The sequence below is a fragment of the Natator depressus genome, chromosome 7 (genome assembly GCF_965152275.1).
Source record: "Natator depressus isolate rNatDep1 chromosome 7, rNatDep2.hap1, whole genome shotgun sequence".
Lineage (NCBI taxonomy): Eukaryota > Metazoa > Chordata > Testudines > Cheloniidae > Natator > Natator depressus.
The window spans coordinates 79,331,861-79,352,091 of record NC_134240.1 but is presented as its reverse complement, the minus strand read 5'-3'; the positions used below and the strand labels follow the sequence as shown (position 1 = coordinate 79,352,091).

The window sequence follows — 20,231 nt, the reverse complement described above, 5'->3', positions numbered from 1 at the left end:
GAAAATAGTAGACATTTTTCCCATCATGAGTAATCATCTATTTCTTCAATGCCCCAATTAAGTACATTAGTTAAGCACATACTTACCGTTATGCACATGAGTATTTCCACTGGAGTCAGTGAGACTACGATCATGCTTAAAGTTAGCCATATGCTTAAGCACCTTGCTGAATCAGTGTCTTAATTGGCAGGTGAGAGCTCTGAGGCCCTTGAATTAAAAAAGAAAAATCTTACTTTTCTGTATGAAGAGCTTTGCAAGTCACCCCCTTCTCTAATTGTATCATTATTTTTAGATCAGAATCAAAAGTTGTCTATAAAACATAAATATACCTTGGTACAAAAAATCATAAACATAATTAATTATATAAATGGAAACTGTCAAGGAGGGTAGCTGTTTCCCATACTGTAATCAGGTATTAGATTACACATCTGTATAGATAATAATATATCCCTCTATATAATATATACATTTCCAAGAAGCTTGGAATCCATGGCACAAAGAATTAAACACTTAGGGACAGGTTTCTAAAGATAGAGGATACAGTGCAGAAATATACACAGCCCCTTTGAAAGTCAAAAAATTCCTTTGGCATTAAGGTTTGAACCAAATAATGGCTTGGGGGTGAAGATGACCATCCCAGTAAAAGGCTCAAACAAAATAAAAACATACAAAATCAGCATATAACAAAAAGGGTAAGTAGACACAGTAAAATAGGATAATCACTCCATAACACTACAAAAATAAGTATACAGCACAGTAATTGCTACCTTTCACATATAGTCGATATTTAACATTCATGAGGACCCATCAACATTTTGTGAAGTGAGTTAAGGAAACATCTGGTAGTTAAAGAAGCATCTGCTAAGTGCCTAACCAAATAAGCATTTCACAGTCTCATCACAGAAGACATGATTATAACCAAGGTGACTCATTATCTTGTTTGAAGACCGAACATATTTAACCTAGCAGGAAATGGAGATGATCAATTGAGATGAGATCTCAGGGACAAACTCATGGAAATGCAAAAATGGTTTTGTGGTTTTTTTCTTGATAGATTGGATATTTTGTGGAGAATGAAATAGCAAGCTTTGGTACTAGCATGCATGTGGAAGGAGAAGCAGAGGAAGGAATCAAAAATGACACCTAGGCTATTAGTGGAAGTAGGAAGGGGAAAAAGTTTGGAAGGCAAAATAGGGAGTTCAGTTTTATTATTGTTATATTTGAGCTGCCAGCAAGCAATATAGGAAAATATGGAGAAATAGCCAGATATGCTTAGCCTGCAGAGAATTTTGTAAGTCATCAGCATAGATATTGTTTAAAGCTGATGGTCCTATTTCCATGAACATGGAAAAGATTAATTCAGTTATGGCAATTCTTATAGATACACAATTTATCTCTTTATAAAGCACTTTGCCATAGACGTTTACACAGGACACCTTCATGTTTTTAGACATTTAGGTCCAGACCCTCAATGGTATTTAGATGCTTAGCGTCCATTTATTTCGATGGGAGTTAGGCTCCTAAATGCCTTTGAAGATTTGGGCCTTTGTAACTATTCCTGACTCCTTACTGCATTGCTATCTCAGCAAATGGAACCATATTGCACATACAGCTGAAAGGGGGAATACTACTGGAATGCCAATGAACAGTTTTAACCATATCAAATGAAAAGTATCAGGTGTCACAAGAGAAGGAAAAGCTGGAGTCTTATGCCTAGGTAAGTGTTGTGCACTATCTCCGAATTGGCAAGAAAGCATGAACTCATTGTTGGACTTTATCTGAGTGGAATCACAGCTAAAGGAATCAAATCTAAAAAGTAGCTATTATTTTGTTCACAGAAGGCCACATTCTGGAGGATGTAAACAAGTGCATCCTTGCACTGAGAGAACAGGATGCTGATGATTTAGATCGTGCAGCAGGTGCCATCCGAGGGCGTGCTGCAAGGGTGGCTCATGTTGTCTCTGGTGAAATGGATAGTTATGAGTCTGGGGTTTACACTGGAGGAGTGATGAAAAATGTTCAATATCTGACAAATACTGGTAAGTCTGGATTTAAAACCAATTTAATTCCTTTTCTGTTATACGCTGTTTGTGCTACTGATTTAAAATAGAATAACTCCATGATCTAATGAGTTAACACCAACTTTGTCTTGGGTTCTGTTATCTCCTCTCAACAAACACAGTATCTTTTTGTGATTACAGCATACAACTTTAAAAATTGAATCTATGTAAAAATATTGTTAGCCTACCAGAAATCCTTTTCACCATTATTTATATAAATCCAAGTGGTACCATCTAGCCAGCTTGTGACGAGTGAAGCAACAATTTTTAGCCGTGTTCTGCCAGCCGCCTCGTATTTCTTAAACATATTCGTGACAAAGTCATTGATATCCCAGGTTTGCTTTTATAATCTGTGTGCAGTATAAATGAAGCCCTTAGTGTTAGCAACAAGTATATTTTTAGTTCTTAGCAATATGAGCTCCAAGTGTAGCAGGAGCACCTTTTAGTTATAGGAAAGTTGAAAGTTTTTCAAAAAGAGAAGAACAATCCCTTTTGTGATCACACGTTGTATCTATGGTTATATGAAATGAAAAGAGAATATTAACTATGGTTAAATATCCACTTCTCCTTTGCTATGCAAAGTCTGATCCCTGTGCATCCAGTGGAGAGAATATATTATTAATTCCTTTATATATGATCCTCAGCTGGGCCTGTCAAAGAATAGAAGATGAAGCCACCGTATTGATAAAAGAGTTTAAATTGCTTTGTTGCACAACACTTTCTACAGTATCTACTTTCAAGGCTGATTTAAGATTGATGAAAAACAAATGTACAAAGTATTTTACCCTACATGGTGCCTTTGAGGCTTACAAAATTCCATAATTTGTCCAGCCATGCTGGAAGAAAAGCAGGAGGCAATGGATGTGGTTTAATTAGGCTGCAGCTTTATTCACCCAAAATATCTGGGTGTACCTGGCAATATAGTGTACAGTGCAGGTCATCATTATTTCCTTAACCATTCCCACCTGTTTGGGGAGCTGCTGCCAGCCCTCTCCCTTTCCAACCTGGGCCTATTGCTGGGACTCTGCCGCCCAACACCTCATATAAGGGTTAAGGGGACTGAAATGGAAGTGGGTGGGGGTTGGCTCCACGCTGTCGCAGATACTAGGAGCCCTGAACTCCCTTCCCCATCTTCCTTACTAGATGCTTTCCTCAAAATCCTCTTCTAATCCATTTTATCTGATCACCATATCCCTTCTGTAATGAATACCTGCACTGGATGTCTGCTACATGTTTTACATTACTGAGTCATTACATTTTAACTTAACCTCTCTGCCCACCCCACCAGGTCCCTGACCCACTGTGGAGAAGGTGAAAGAACCTACACTGCCTCAGCCAATCTGGCAGCAAGGGAAAAAAAATCCTTACCAGCCTCCAGGGAAAGAGGGCAATTAGCTTAACATGCACAGCAGATCATAAAGAAGCCCAGTTCTACTCTGATTCCATGGATGTGATGAGGAGTATTGGCAGCCTGATCCCAGTGAGATAGGGCTTCTCTGGAACTGCCTGGGTTATAAATACCCTACCAAAGTCATTGGGAAGGGCAGTGTCCCCCCCTACCCCAACGTGGTCCAGCAACTTCCTGTTCCTCCTTGCCCTGCCCAGGTAAATCTTGCCCCTCTGCCATCAATTGCAGAGAGAGCCCTTACAGGGTAACAGCATTTTTTGTCCCAATCAGCCAGACAAAGGGGCCATCACATGCAGTTGTGGTGAGCAAAGTTTCATAAGGGGAAAGTAAATTGAATGTTCAGCCTTTCCTCCTTCCCCCTATTTCTACCATCACTTCACTAGGACCCTGTAAGTCTGTTGGATGTAAACTGGATCCTTAATATCTACCTTTTAAACGGAAAAGCCTTTGTCTTCTATAAAAGACACCAAATCAAAAGGAACTCCCAGGACTTGTGTGTTCTTTGACTAGATTTGATTTCAAGAGCCAACCTCTTACCAAATTGCCCTTATCCAGTTTTCTGGTGAGTGCAGACTGCTTTCGAATATAACCTTTAATTATATAAATGTTGATGTCTAAAGCCTACATCCATCAGCAGAGTTTCCTAAACAAGTCTTCAATGTGTTAAGCTTGACTGACATTCACTTAGTGTACATTCAAGAAATGAGGGGCATTTTGTATGAGCTCATTCTTAGAGTCAGTCAGCTCAAATAGGTCCAAGTTGGAGCTGCATACATTGGGAACAGGAGTAGACTGAGGTCCCAAGAAGTTGCAAAAAGTGGGTATGATGATGTATAGAGCTTGAAATAAACATAGCCTTTGTTTTCCCTCTGACATTTTGATGAGGAGAAAGCCTAAGAAATTGTAGAACAACACACTTTTCTCATTACCTCTTAAATGAAACAACAAAGACAAATAACCGAATAAATGAGCTATAGAGAAGCACAGCTGTCTGTTTTCTGGTACAATCTCAGCCCTTCCTCCTTGTGGATGGGTAGTGTTTAAACACTGTGGGAACTGATACTGATTTCTGTTCTGTTGCACTGCAGTGACGGAATATATCCCTAAATTGGTGTATCTAAGACAGACAGGAAGAAAAACAGCCTTTTTTGTTGGAAAATGTGGTTTGTGTCAAGGCACGTTGGGCACAGTGTCATGAGTCTGAATTTCTTTGTAATATATTGAACATCAGAATCCAATATCCCTAAATTATTCAGTAAGAGTGAAAAGAAGGAACATACATTTTTCATTGTTATCATTATTTGTACATTCTTCAGTGAACAAATATGAAATCCTGAGAGGTTGTTTTCCCACTTTGACTTCAGTGGAAATGGCAGGTGCTCAAAATCACTCAGAATTTGCCCCAATAAGCATTGTCATTGTGGGGTCCTTCAAGCAAAAACCAGCCAATAACCAGGTGGGTTTTTACTTAGAAGTTATTTGTATTTATGCTGCCATTGGCTGCTAATTTAGTTTGCATAAATTACCCCGGGCAACGTAGTGATCTCTCTGCTTCCTCTATATCTAGTGCAAATGAAGCATGTTTCCGATGGCAGATCACTGTTAGGCCCATCTTTTCCCTGTTATTAATACTGTCTGAATAACTATGAATAATCAGACACAAGGGTAAGGTGAATAGAAATATTTATTACTTTATGCTAACATACTAGGTGTACAAAAAATAAGCAGGAACACTATTTACAGTGTTAGCCAAGGAAACACATTTGTATGTAGGACAATATACAAATTATTGTTATGAGAGTAGATATGCTATTTCACAGTAAAATCAATGGACTCATTTGACTCCACAGAGGGGGAGGGATAGCTCAGTGGTTTGAGTGTTGGCCTGCTAAACCCAGGGTTTTGAGTTCAATCTCTGAGGGGGCCATTTAGGGATCTGGGGCAAAAATTGGGGATTGGTCCTGCTTTGAGCCGGGGGTTGGACTAGATGACCTCCTGAGGTCTCTTCCAACCCTGATATTCTATGGTTCTATGAACTCATTTAAAACCTCTTTGAGTAGATCTACAGAAAGCCTTATAAAGTACTAGCAATCCTCTTTCTCTTTCAGTTTTGTTCTACTGGATGGAAATCTGGGAGAACATGCCTTCTCTGTAGTCCTTGGAAGGGTTTAGCAACCAGAGAGTCCAATGTCCTTCTGTTAGAGGCTGTCAGGAATCTTTACATTCAGTCCTATCACTACCCTTTCTGAGTTGGTGGCAGCACATCCTATCAGAGCAATGTCCAAAACTCAACCAATGTCCACTGTAAGTTGCAAAGAACTCAAAAGATGCTTTGGAATCTACAGCTAACTGTTCATTCCCTCTGGGGCACCTGGCACTGGCCACTGTTGGAAGACAGTATACTGGGCTAGATGGACCTTTGGTCTGACCCAGTAGAGCCATTCTTATATTCTTAAGACACGTTTTTATTAGAGGCTTCATATTTTCATTGGATAATTAAAAACTTTTAAAATTTAGATTCACACTCCATTTCGTAAGTGACTGTATACAGTTTTACAAACATAAAAACACCTAGTTTTGTACAATTCTTAAAACAATTCAAAATCAACAGAACTTCTTGTACCATCTTTAGTGTGCGTGTTTACTTTTTAAACAATATTTAGTGCTAACAGTTTTAGTATTTTTATAAAGAAGTGCAAATACCTCTCTGAGCTGTGCAAGTGTCCAAAGTGCTGGTGGAGAGAACTTATCTGAAATACAAAAGTACAAAAACATAGCACGAAGGAGCTGAAGCACTCCAATACACCCTGTACAATCAATCTGTTTGATTTAATGTGATACATTAAGGTAGATGCAGGAATAAATGTTTTAGGCCTTTGGTACTGTATCCATTTTTCAGCAGAATTGTTTGTTATAAAGTTTGCTCTTAAGTCTATGTTTATTTTTCCAAGAGCCCATTCACAGGATTCACAGCAGTGGTCCAAATGACTTCTGAACAGCAACATACCCGTTCTTGTGTTTACCTGTATTTTGCTTTTGTTGCCCTCTCATATTAATCTTTGCTGGCAATTATTTCCATGGAAGCATTTGTGCCTAGGAAAGCCTACAGAGATTCTGCTCTTGATAGTTTGTGGAGAGAGGCCATTTTTATTCGATATTACAAATCTTCATCCATTGTACGTGAGTTGTTTTCTTTCTTAGGCCTGGTACATCAAAACCTTTGAGAAACACAGCATTCTTTCTGTACCAGGGGTTAGACACAGCTATTACTGTGGCCAGGCTTTGTAAATTCTGACCCACATTAAAAAGACTATCCTGGAACTTTTTCAGCCTTCCGTTCTGGCTGCAGAAAAATGAAAGTAACTAAATCTAACTGACAATCGCTTTTATGTCTATTGGCAGTTAGTCACCATTTGAAGTGTGTTGTGCACAGTGTGTACAGCACAATCAGCACCCCTTACATTTAATCACCCCCTCTGTTTCTCCAGCCTCTTGTAGAGACGTTTCTTTCGCTGGAGGAGTTCCTTCCTAGCAACAAAGCTGGGCTTAGCATGCCACTAATATAATCACTTCATAGGAGGTTGAAGATTTTTTGGGCAGGATTTGAAGAGTATTCTTTGGATTGTTATTTACTGGTGGGTGGATGTTTGAGGCAGACAAAGATTTTATTATACGATATTTTGACTGTAAAAGTATACTTACTGTAAATGTACTAGGGCCAATTGGCCAAGTATTTACTGCGAATTAGAATTTAAAAAAATATTCACTACTTTTTACTTCAAAATCTATGGAAAGAGCGGACTGAACAGCATGATTACAGGTCTTGGACTATTCACCTACCATTTTGTGGTCCTTCCTGAGAGATGGGGCCAATAACTGTGTATATGCAAATTATATGTAGACTAAGGGTCCATAGGATTAGATTAGCGGGGGAAACCCGTGTAGCTCCCAACCCATCATGCTAAAGGATCCAGATCTGGCCTTTTACTGGCAACTCTTTCAGGGGATGGTGCCAATAGTTTCTTTCCTCTCCAGACACACCTGTCAGAATCATATGTGCATTAGTCCAGTTCTAATTTTCAGTCAGTTTTGTAAAGAAGCTCTGCTAGGATGTTAGCATTCCTAGAGACAGTTATAGATAGACTGATTTAGATAAAATAAAAACAACTTTAGTCTTCAGCTGTCGTCTGGACCAAGTTTGTTTGAAGGTTTCAGAAAATTGGAGAAACCACCGTCTCTGCCAAGAGATGCTTTCCCCATTACCCTTTATTTTAACCCTGACTGTACCCTGCGTAGATCTGGGAAGTTTTGCACAGCACTTGGAAACAGAAACAATGATTTCCCACCACCACCACCACCTTTTTCACAAACCTGGTGGAAAAAAATCAATATTCACTTCATGTGCATCAGTGTTCACTGTGCCGAAGATGACAACTGCACGTCTGTACATAGCAGCACCCCCTTTGTGGTATCAGTTTTAGTACTGATTTTGTTCACTTTACACCTGACTCTCCTGAAAGGAGGAATATTTTGAGTGATGACAAAATGTTTTGGTTTTGCAAAACTGGGATGGAGAAGCACTGTAAATAGAAAGTGTGATACAGTTAAGAATAACTTGTATAAAGTAGAAATAAGAGAAAGTAAATGCCCTACAGTGTGTAACAGAATATAGACAAATATACAGACACTAGAATAAAAAGTAAATAAAAGTGAGAGGAAGAGCTGTGGTTCACAGTACTAGCAAGAAAGGGATCTGGACATAGTAAAACTCTCAAATCTTTGACACAGAGCTAAATAGCGGTAATAAAATAAAAGAAAACACTGATATATAACCTGAGGTATAAAATAGAAGACAGAGGAAATTATTTTTGTTCTGTATACAGGATGAGTGAAAGCACATTTGGAAATCTGTACACTTTCCTGCTCATTTTGGAAAGGATATTATGGAAATATTATGTATCAAAAGGCAGCTGACATCACACATCCACTAAAGGATCTTTAAGCATTCAAAAAGCTTAGAGACACTACTCTTTGGAAGATAGTAGCTTAGAAAAAAACTCACCAGTGAATATAAAATTCTGAAGGGAGTTAAAAAGATGCAGATGATGGCAAACCTTCTGCAAAAAGGCTATTTAAACTAGTGCCAAACACAAGAACACAGGAGCCCAAGTATGAGGGTAAGAGCTTATTCACTTAAAATTTTAACAGTTTTCAACACAATAGATTAGAAAGTGTTAATGACCTAACCCCTTATATGGCAGAGCTGGAGAAAATGAAGAACAATTTTTTGTTTCATTCCTCTCAAACAGGACCTAGAGAATGATGAGGGGAAACTAACCCTCACTCACACAGTCTCTCTATCCTGTTCTCCCTTCTCTTCTGTCATCTATGAGAGCACTTAGTGTGGTTGAGATGCCACAATACATTGATGACATCCAGCTTTATATCTACTTTCGAAGTGATGCAACAAGCACCCTCACAAAGATTTCACAAAAGACAGACCAGAGAGATGCTGGTGGGGAGTGGGAAATGTTTCAAGGTGGTCTGCCCCTCATTTGTCACAGTGGTTTGAAGTTCTAGGGTTCTGCTTCTGTCATAAGTAAGCCTGGATGACCATGTAGTGACAGTGGCAAGAAATGCCTTCCATCTTCAGCTTGCTAGGAGTTGTCTCCCCTCTCAGTTGAGGATAATCTCAGTGATTCATAGTTCTTTCACGTCCCTACAGCATTTTTGCAGCAACAACACAGAGACTCCCAATTGCGCAGGACAAGTCTGGCTCTTTAGCAAGACGAGCCACTCTGAGCACATCATTCCAATGCTCTCTGCCTTCCACTAGCTCCAAGTAACATCCAGTGCCAATTCAAGGCTTTTGTCTCAGTTCTCCACAAACGTTCACAACTCCTTGATTACTGACCTCACTCTACCCTTTTCTTTCTGAACTTCATCTGGTATCTTTTCAAAAAGGTCTTTCTCTGCTACTTATGCCTGCTTAGCATTACTTAACTGATCTATTGGCAGACCTCTCATTGTAACCATTTAGTACTTGCTCACTGACCTTGGTCTCTAAAAATGGAAAGTATTTGTTTTATCTTGTGAGCTAATCATTTCTAACAACTACACAGAAATAAAATTAAAAAAACCACAACAACCCATCAACAAATATTGTAAAGCCCATACTCAGTGGTAAACTTGACCTACACTCTACAGAAGCATGGAATCATAGACATACAGGACTGAAAGGGACCTTGAGAGTCCATCCTTCTGCACCAAGGCAGGACCAAATAAACCTAGACCATCCCTGACTGATGTTTTGTCCAACCTATTCTTAGAAACCTTCAAGGATGGGGATTTCACAACGTCCCTTGGAAGCCTATTCCAGAACTAAATTACCTTTATAGTTAGTACATTTTCCCTAATATCTCACCTAAATCTCCCCTGCTGCAGAGTAAGCCCATTAATTCTTGTCCTACCTTCAGCAGACATGGAGAACAATTGATCACCATCTTCTTTATGACGGGAAGGTCCCCATGTTTCTATAGCACTCTGCCCCCAGCCCAGCAAAGCAACCAAGCACATGCTTAATTCTGAGCAAATTAATAGCTCTCCACTGACTTCAGATGTTCACTTCCTTGCTTCGTAAACATCATTACTATATAGAGCTGCTCATCCACCTCTTCCTTCTGTTCTCCCTCTTTCCTTTGTAGTTTGTCCATCTATATTGACATTTCAGTTACGAGAAGTTTCTGTTATGCACATTAGTTCTCAATCTTCATAATGTAGCACTTGATTCAAAGCCTGTGGAAGTCAATGGAATGACTTCACTGTGCTGTGCATCAGATCCTTAAGGAGACTTCTAGTTCCCTTTGCTTAATAAATATTACAAGGTACAGCAATGAACTTTGGGAAATAATATACAGCAACACAGATGGTGTAGAAAATGTACAGAATTGACAAGTAGATCTTATATTTAGTGTTACTTGAATCATCTTAAGTTTATACTCAATATTTGGCTGGTGCCATTCGGAAGAGATCTGTTTTGCAGCTGACAGTGATGCGTTTTCACTGGTATTTAACTATAATTAAGAATTTCAATTTTTTATTTTGTGTATCACATCGTATTTTTTCTCCTGCTTACCTTTAAATGTCAACAGTCTACCATGAAACATACCTTTCCTTGATGAAATTGTTATTTCAGTTATTGCAAGTTATTTACTGTAATGGACATGGCACTAAAAAACTAGAATGACCTTTTTTCCTAATTTAGGTTTTACCAGAGACCATTCAGTCTCTTTATGTTTTTGCCATTTGTAACATGTATCTCATGAAAACAAAGCATCTAATTTTTTCAAAATTAAAGTTGTTTCTGAAGTTTTCCAAGCTTGGGTAAGATCTGTCTTCAGTGGGCTAAATGCATGCTGGGAACATTGGGCAAGAGTATCCCTTCCACTATTTCACTTAGTTTCAGATTTTAAAAGAATCCAGCACCTATAATCAAAACCAGATTTTCAGAATGGCTCAATTTCCATGTAGCAACCAAAATAAGTGGACAGATTTTCCAAAGAGCTCAACATATTGGGTGAAAATCTGTCTGTTACCATCACAATGGGAGCTGTTGGGTACTGAGCACTTTTGAAAATCTGGCCCAATTGTAGGTGCCGAGCATTTGGAAATGTGGCCCTGAGTTCTTTTGAAAATCTGGCCCTGTGATGCTAAGATAGACAGATGCTATGTAGGCACAACTCCCCCTCCCCATCTATAACAGAGGAATGCCACATCTATGGCACCATGTCTGTCCCCATTGCTACCTAATAAATGACTTCCTCTGAGGCTTGACATGGAAGTAGCTTTGCTGGGTTTTGGGGGTGAAGATGAAAGAGTATAGTAGTTGCTAGACAACATTACCATTTCCTGTTCATCCAGTGGATATTCTAGCTGGCATAAATGCTGCTTTTGGTATTTACTCCTGTTAAGTCCTCACCAGATCTGTTACTCAGGCTCAGGGGGAACTGGTCACTGGCATTACAACTCCTGCAGATTCTAAGGGGGTCCCTCATAGTTAGATTTCCAGGCTCCATAAGAGATGTGAGACCTCACCTTAGCCAGCTCCAAGTGAGCAAAAACCTTTCAGGGGACTCTTTTTAGAAGACTGCAAGATGAACTGTATGTTCTGCTCTCTCTGCCCATGTGAACATTTCTGTGCAAGCGGGTGATGTGGCTCTTTATGAGAAGAGGCATATTTATGGGACTGAAAGGGTCATTTAATCTTTGTGCTCACTTATAGCCATCTCCTGTGAGTTTTTCCTATTCCCAACATTTCCTCCAAAGTTTCACTCAGCCTAAACTGTGTTTTGGGACTGAAGGTATATGAAACTGCTGAATCTACTATGGTCCCTACTTGAAACAATAAATCCCTTCCTGGCCCTGTGAAGAGGGAGAGAATTAGTCTGAAATTCAGCCTACTTTTACCTAAAAGGATCACAAACATCTTCACAAACTTCCAAGTTTCAGAAGTATGCCTGAGAACAGGTAAATTTCACCTGGGTTCATTACAAAAATGTTCATAGCTATTGCACCAACATATTTGTAACAGCACATGTGCAACAAGTGTGCATCCTGGAACATCACTGTTTACACAAAACCATGAATATTTCTAATGACAGCTTCTAACTATAATAGAAAAGAAACCAAAGAGTATTTTTGGAAAGGATTTGATTAATTATGAATGCAAATTATAGCTGTCAATTTACCATTAAATCTATCAACCTAATTACCCGAGCATTTATTTGCAAGGTGTTGCCTTCCAATGTTCACTGATTATATGCATTATTCCAAATTTTTTCTTCCCTATGCCTATTGGACCTTAAAACCTATGCTTATAAATCAAAAATCTAGCGTATCCACGGATTCCACTCATGATACACTAGAAGTATCCTCTGGCGATGTCTTTAAACTGAATTAATTTGACGATGTCAGATACTTGTCTTAATTTGTTTGCAGGGTCTATTTTTTGGTCTATTTTTCCCCTCAATAGCACAAACTCTACAAATTTCCACTGAGTTGTCTTAGGTAACATTCATTTGTAAGTGGTTGAGTTTTAGTACTCCTATCAGAACTCTAGTAATGATTTTGCTTCTAATGATAATTCTTTTTAATTAAAGGAGTACTATATATATATTACACACTAAAGACTAACTAACCCAGATTGAGGTGCCTGTAGAGATGATTTGGAACATCTTGATACCTTAAACAGTAATAGGTCACCAAGACCAGATGGTATTTACTCCTCCCCAGCACCCTGACCCAGCCTCCTTCCTAACCTGGCCCCTTGTCCCAGTCTCTGCACAGCCAATCCCAATTCTTTCCACAAACCCAGCTCCTGGTCAAATCTGTTTACCTTCTCACTGCTTCCCGTAACGTTGGGTTCCTTGTCCCAGTCTCCTTGTCTAGCCAGTCCGGTATCCTCAGTCCTGTAATGCCTCAGAAGATTTCTACCTGTTTCCCTGCCAGCCTCCTGTTTCTCAGCCCCCACCGACTCCCAGCCTCCATTCCCTCGCAGGTCCCAGTTTCCTTGCCCAACCACTCCCGGGCTGGCCCTCGGCGCACCCCCCCCCATCAGCACACTCCCTCCAGAAGCCCCCCACAGTGGCCCCAGTGCACCCCTCCAAGAATTAATCGTGGGTGTTTTTAATATAAGTCATGTACAGGTCATGGGCTGCGACTAAATCATCACCTTAGCTAAAATCAGGGAAGTAGCTTTCAGTCTTATGCCACTAATTAAAAATTCTTACTTGGCTGAATGATGTTCATTTGGCTAGGGAAATCCCACCTGCATGTTAAAATACTGGAAATGACCAGCTCAGGGAATTCGTCAGTGTCATTTTCAAGATTCCACTTGCCATCCAGGGCTATCAAACAGGACAATAATATGTAATGACTTTCAGCTCGAAAATCAAAGGTTTACGTCAAATGAGCTAAAGGTGCATCCTCTGTAGCTCAGCACCTTGAGGGAGTAAATACATGGCAGACACAAATATACTTTACATAGTTCATCCAGGAATGTACATATGACAACTGATCATACAACACTGAAGTTTAGCAAAAGGAAGAGTTTTGTTGGTTTGTCTCAAAAAAGTTCAAGAAGCTATGGTTTGAAAACTGTTTCACTAATTCGAGATGATTTTAGTGCATAGTGAGTATAGTGCCAAGAACTTATGCTTAGCTCATATAATGTAAACTTAATATATGGCTTAAATATTGTACAGAGACTATGAGCATATTGCAAATATTACATCTCTTGTTGCCGCAAAGAAATGCTGCCTGTTTGAATGGGTGATAAAATACTGTGTGTGTAATTAACCTAAATAGTGATAAACCCATGGTGTTTTGCTGGCCTGTGTAGTAACAATAGTATTTTACTATTTAAGGTATTGTATAAAATGCTCAGGGGAAACATGTCTTTTACTATGCGAGATGCAAAGTTTATATTGCATTAGGTGAACAAAATTCACGTTTAGTAAGATACAAAATCTTTTAAAATCCATTAAAATAGATCATTAGCGCTGCAAAGTTGATATTTTGTAGTTCTCCATAGGCAGACATGAGTAATAAATACCTTATTGTTGGCAGATCTACAGGGTGTGCACAAATCCCTTGAGAGATTTGAATAGAACCTTTTCTTAAGTTTAATTGAAAATATGTACCAAATCTGGAAGCTCTAAAGAGACAGCAAAAGGATATTACATTTTTTTCCATATTGTGCTTCATTGTAATTTGATATTTTTAATGCGGCTGAAGCTTCCTGAATGTACAAACACACACTTATATTGATAAGAGTATTGCCATTCCTGGGTTGCTACCTTTAGCAACCTTTAACCTTATACCTGTAGCAGAAGAAAAAAAATGCAACAAGGATATCTTTATCTGGTTTCCTAGCTAGGGTGGTTCTTTCACGGTCTTCAAACAGCTCTAGAAAGTAAACAAACAAACAAACAAACCCTCTAAAACAGATTTATATGTTATTTGTATATTTTTAAAGTTACAGTGGATATCAGCCAGAGTTGGGTTATACCGTATGTACGTTTTTATCCATTGAATAGCATCACCAGCAAGGGAATCAGTGTTCACCAAAACCTGTATATGAAGCAGTTTAAGTAATTTTTAATTATGTTAATTCTTATTTTTCATACATCAAAGCAACCACCAATCCAGAAAAAACTAATAGCTCTTGAGAATCAATGTAGCAGATGGAGGGAGAAGTCTGAAGAAATTTGGAGTTGAGACTCCCCATGTACGCAGGAAGTGGTTCAGTCCCAATCCCATTTTGTTGCCTTTGTTACAGAGACAGTTGTAGGCTTTCCTGGCTCTCCCCTGTTGGGAGCCTTTCAGGTTTCCCCCTCTCAGCACTAAGTGGTTGATTCTTTCTGTGCTGGGTCTCCTATGCCATAGTTGGTTGGGTTAATGTTAGTTCAAAAAGCTATGCCTTGAGGCACACTAACAGTGATGACATTTGGACTCATTTTGATTTCCTGTGGGAGTTTGTTCCATGGTTGTGGGGCTATTTTACCTGAAGAATCATTTGAAAAAACATTCATTCATATGTCAAAGATGTAGTTCCTTTCACAAGATAATCTTGTTGCTGCTCGGGGCAACAACTAAATTCAACAGCCTTGCTCCAGTCACTGGAAGAGTCAACCCTGGAGAACTGTAGTTTTCTCTTATCTTTGGTCAGACACATGTCCACACACCTTTCCAAACTTCCCTATTCTAGCAAGGGAAGGCTTGAAGAACATAGCCATCCTTTACAAACTATGGCATCCTGGGTTCTTTCAGTTGTTGTGAGCATCAGTCTTTAGTCCATGGTGAATCTTTATTTACGAGGATCTCTTGAAGAAAGGACCTGTCCTTCTGGATATTCAACTTAATGGTCTGGAGCTTAAAAGGCTGAGGATAACCTTGAAAGCTAGCTGACCTACTTCTACAATTGAGGAAATATTTTACTTCGAGGGCTCAGTCCTCTGGTTTTCCAGAACTGTAGTCAGGCTCCTAAAGGTTGGGGTGAAAAAGTAGCTTTATGTCACCTTCCTTTTCCACATCTTCCCTATTTTGGGGACAGCTAGGAGCCAGTTCAGCTCTGAGGCTGATTTAGAGCACTCTCAGGTCTGCTGTAAATTGCACCAACCTGTAACAGTCACCTAAGCCAAGAGGGGTTTTGTAGAGTCAATATCTGGCTCTATACTAGGCAAGGATTTCCCACTGCCATTAGGTTGGTGCAGATAACTCTCCAGAATAAGATGGCTGTGCTCCATAGGGCCTCCATCTTTTTCCTGAGCCTTTTGGCACCTTGCTCTGGAAAAGGGAGCAGGATCAAGCAATCTCTGTGCTCCCCAGAGCTCAGGAAGCACAAGGACTGTTATTGTAGGAGTGGCCTTTGGGCCAACACCTCCTCCCCCAATATGAGCATACAATATGGCCCTCCCTTTGCAACATGGATGGAGAAGACCTATGGATTGGTAGATGTCCTCATTGTGAGAAATTATAGGTAAGAATTTTTTTCTCTTTGTTTTCAAAGCATAATCAATATTATGCCACCTATAGCTTCTACAAAGGAATGAATCTGGATATATTTTAACAACAACAACAAAAATCAGTTCAGTTATGAATTAGTCCCGGAAAAGATGAAGCCACCTGAAAAAAATCAAGACTCCATTTAAAGTATAGTATTGGCTCCTGTGCCCAGTATGTTTGATGTTTAGGAGAGCAGAGACTCACTGCTTAATAGTGCTGAACAGCGGGCCTCATTTCTTGCCATGCTTTGCAAAGAAGTTCAGCCTCCAGTAGGAAACCTTATTTAGGAGAACTTAATGTTTTCCATTTTTGTATTTGCAGAAGATATGCTTCAGGCAGATGTGTCAAAATGAATTCTCTGGGATCCAAATAAAAATGAAAGTCAGGGTTTTTTGCTATTAAATTCTGTTGCCTTTGTCTTTTATGAACTTCATAAAGAATGTCCTGGTATGCAAATGGTAATCAAGAACATGCCATGTTTCCCCTTTGGAAATAAACAATAGTATTAGAAACTGCAAGTACAAATGGATGAATAATGAAAAATGTAAAGCAGGGCCATTTATGGGGGGCTGATGTGTTATGGTAAAGTAAGGCTCTGCATGTTTAAGACCCATTCATGTGCCTTTTGAAAGGAATAGGAGTTTTGCCACTGACTTCACTGCAACTGAGGACTGAAGCCTTACTGTAAAGTAAACTACCTAATTAACATTGTATTGTGGGATTTTCAAAAGCATTTAGCCTTGGCCTAACTCTGCTCCATGACTTCACTGCCTTTGAAAATGCCACTGTAATAGTCTGGACTAAGCTGTTTAACTTTCACATACCTTTCATATTGGAACATTATTGTTCTCGTGAAATTTGAGGCTATTGAAAGTGGAAAATAAAACTAAAAGCACAAACTCCCCCAACATCTGATCTGTTATCTTGTACTTTCACTACTGTGATTACATAGAAGAGTTATAGTTAATTTTGAGAGAATTAACATGTTTTGTGGGTGATTTGATAGGTTTCATATAGTGGAATATGTGGACTACTTGTGTGAGTGTTTATGTGTTTGGGGATAGATGAAGGCTGAGGTCCAGCTTGAAGAAAACATTTAAGCACATGCCTAAGTCCATCCCTATTCAGGAAAACAGTTCAAAGCATGTTCTCAACAGTTTAGCGATGTTTTCCTGAATCGGGGCCAATGGGCAGAAAGGTGCAGAGAGTCTTTTCTAACTTTGTAACTCTATTCAGGGTAGCAGCTGCAATTACAGTACTTGTACTCCCTGGATGCAACACTCCTTGTCAGTGTGTGTTGGGGTATATAGGCTTCACACTTTGACAGGCATGAAAGAGTTAATAGACCGACCAATTACTCCTCCTGCTGCCACAAAGGGTATGTCTACACTGCAACTAGACAACCTGCTCTAGTCTGTGCCAGCTCACTTGGGATCCTGGGGATCATGCTAAGAGGCTGTTTAGTTGCCATGTAGACATTTGGACTCAAGCTGCAGCCTGAGCTCTGGGACCCTCCCACCTCCCAGGGTCCTAGAACCTGAGCTCCAGCCCAAGCCCAAATGTCTACAGTGCAATTAAACTGCCCCTTAGCTCGAGCCCCGCAAGGCTGAGTTAGCTGATGCGGGCCAACTGCAGTTTCTAATTACAGGGAAGACCTACCCTAAGGGTCCAGTTAGCAACAGCTGGCGTAAAAGGCTGAAACTCAGGCAGAGAAGGGCTGCAGGCATGGAGGAGTGGCCCTGAGGAAGGTCCTCAATTATGGGCTAAGAAAAAGCTTCACAAGGAGACGGATCTCCAGCTCTGTGGTAGATGCTGACAAACTGGGAAATGGTCAGAGCAGCTCAGGGAACCAGTATGGGATTGTAAACAGTCTCCTTTAGCTGCCAAAGATATGGTCCCTGGGCTGAAAGCCAGATGAAAGAGTGGGCCTGTGTCCTCTCCCCTTCCCTAGCAAGAGGGGACAGTACAAGCCTCGGGACCAAAAGAGGGAAAGCCTGAATAGTCCCCGGGGGGCAGAGGCAAAGGCCTGGTATAAAGGCCATTAGGGTTTTCTTTCTTAGACTTTTCTGATATCGCGGGAAGGAGACCGAACTTGAAAACTGACCTGGCTGGAGGGCGAAGCCATGGAAGCTGCAGGCAAGAGGTCTGCTCAGGCCTATTTTTAAAGCCTGACCCCAACCTGAGCAAGGCACAGCCAACCCAAACCCGACCTGAGACTGTTGAGTCCTTTTCAGACCCGCTACTTCCCCCGCACTGGAGCTGCCACTGTGGCTCCACTGCTTGGGGTCTCTTCAAATTTAGGGACAGGCCCTTTGAACTTCATGGTGCCACTGCAACCTCTTAGTGCCTAATGGACAATGTCCTGTGACCCCATGCAGAATACATGGCTCCTTAGCTTGACGGCTTTGTAATATTCAGGACTCAATGGGGGAGGTGTGTGACGGACCCCACGGACCACTGAGACCCCACAGTGTGAGAGCCAGGAAAGAGTTAAAAGATGGAGCAATTACTTTTCCAGCTGTGACTAAGCAGCCAATTAGCAACAGCTAGCATAAAAGGCTGCAGCTCAGGCAGAGAAGGTCTGCTGCTAGAGGCTGCGTGGGGCCTGGAGGAAGCGCCTCAGTAGCTGGCTAGAAAGAAGCTGTACAAAGAAACAGAACTCTAGAGTGGGTATAGTGGAGTCCACAGCCCTGTGAGAGATGCTGATGAACGAGGATAAGGTAGGAGCAACTCAGGGAAGCGGCATGGGATTGTAAGGAGCTGCCCTTAGCTGGCTATCCCAGGTCCCTGGGCTGGAAGCCAGAGGAGAGGGTGGGCCCGGGTTCCTTCCCCAGCAAGAGTGGACAGTACTAGCCTCAGGACTGAAAGAGGGAAAGACTGAATAGTCCCAGAGGGGGGCCAGAGGCCTGGCATAAAGGCCATTAGACTTTATTTCTATTTGGCCTTTTCTGTACCCTAGAAGGGGAATGAACTTGAAAGGTGATCTGGCAGAAGGACCGGGCCATGGAAGGTGCAGACTGCTACAGAACCAGAACACGCAGTAGGGGTGCTAGAGTAAAAGAATCCATGCAATATGGTGTCCTGGCATGAGGGGTGCTCTGGTGGTGAGTGCCACTTGTTAAACAGTGCCAACCCAAGTATTAGCCATCCTGGGTGGAATGGGGTGAGTACAGATCAGACCACAATGCTGAGTTCATCAGGAATAGCTATATAAATAAATTGGTCTATGTAGGTCTGTAAACACAGGGTCGGGTGAGCGCATAATGCAGCCTTTAAAGGATGTAAAAAGAAAAGGAGTACTTGTGGCACCTTAGAGACTAACGAATTTATTTGAGCATGAGCTTTCGTGAGCTACAGCTCACTTCAAATGTCTTCTGCAGTTTCCACAGTATGCATCCGATGAAGTGAGCTGTAGCTCACGAAAGCTCATGCTCAAATAAATTCGTTAGTCTCTAAGGTGCCACAAGTACTCCTTTTCTTTTTGCGAATACAGACTAACACGGCTGTTACTCTGAAACCTTTAAAGGATGTAAGAACTACTTGCTCATATTGTGTAAATATCCCAAGAGTCCCAGAAGGAATATCTGGCTGAGTGAGTTTCCACAAGGTGGGCTGTGGATAAAAACCAGAGGTCTTCACACCTACATGTTATACATAAACATAACATAAACCTACATTTTGTTATACATAAAACATAACAGGGACTTTAACTATGCAGAATGAATATTTACTTGTCAACTAACTATTTTCTTTTAATTTACATATAGTAAAACTGCTATGGGTTGGTGTGGACAACTTCAGTTGAATCTTATTTGATGATTGAGTGAAGAAAGAGAGATTACAAATACCTTCAGAGTGCTGCAATTTAGCTTATGTTCAAATTTGTGTTCAGAATGAACAACAGAGCAAAATGCATGAGAGACAGAGTTCTAGCATAACATAGATAATGAGACAGGATTTTTTTCCTGCTAACAAAAGGTGCCCTCTTTTAAAGCTAAATACTACTGTTTTTCAAGCTGCCATCCTGCTCAAGTACTACCATACCTTTAACCTTCATATCCTTTCTCTGGGCCATTTTAATTTGCCCTACTACATATTTCTTTACATGGCATGACTAAAACTAAATATGAAAGTAGAAAGTACCACTGATCATTATATCTATGTAACACACTCCAGGGCCAGTTCTGGTATCTGCTCTG

The 20,231-nt window shown here is 40.4% G+C and overlaps 1 protein-coding gene across 6 annotated transcripts in view; it reads left to right on the top strand.

The window, feature by feature from the left end:
* Nucleotides 1-20,231, top strand: part of CTNNA3 (catenin alpha 3) — an 896,431-nt gene that overhangs the window by 683,995 nt on the left and 192,205 nt on the right. For 5 of the 6 annotated variants that reach the window (XM_074958868.1, XM_074958864.1, XM_074958863.1 and 2 more), the window contains one exon: nt 1,839-2,039. The exons of the other annotated variant lie outside the window; for it this stretch is intronic. In XM_074958868.1, the coding sequence (XP_074814969.1) occupies nt 1,839-2,039 (201 nt within the window). The remainder of the gene's footprint in view (nt 1-1,838; nt 2,040-20,231) is intronic. 6 annotated transcript variants of the gene reach the window in all.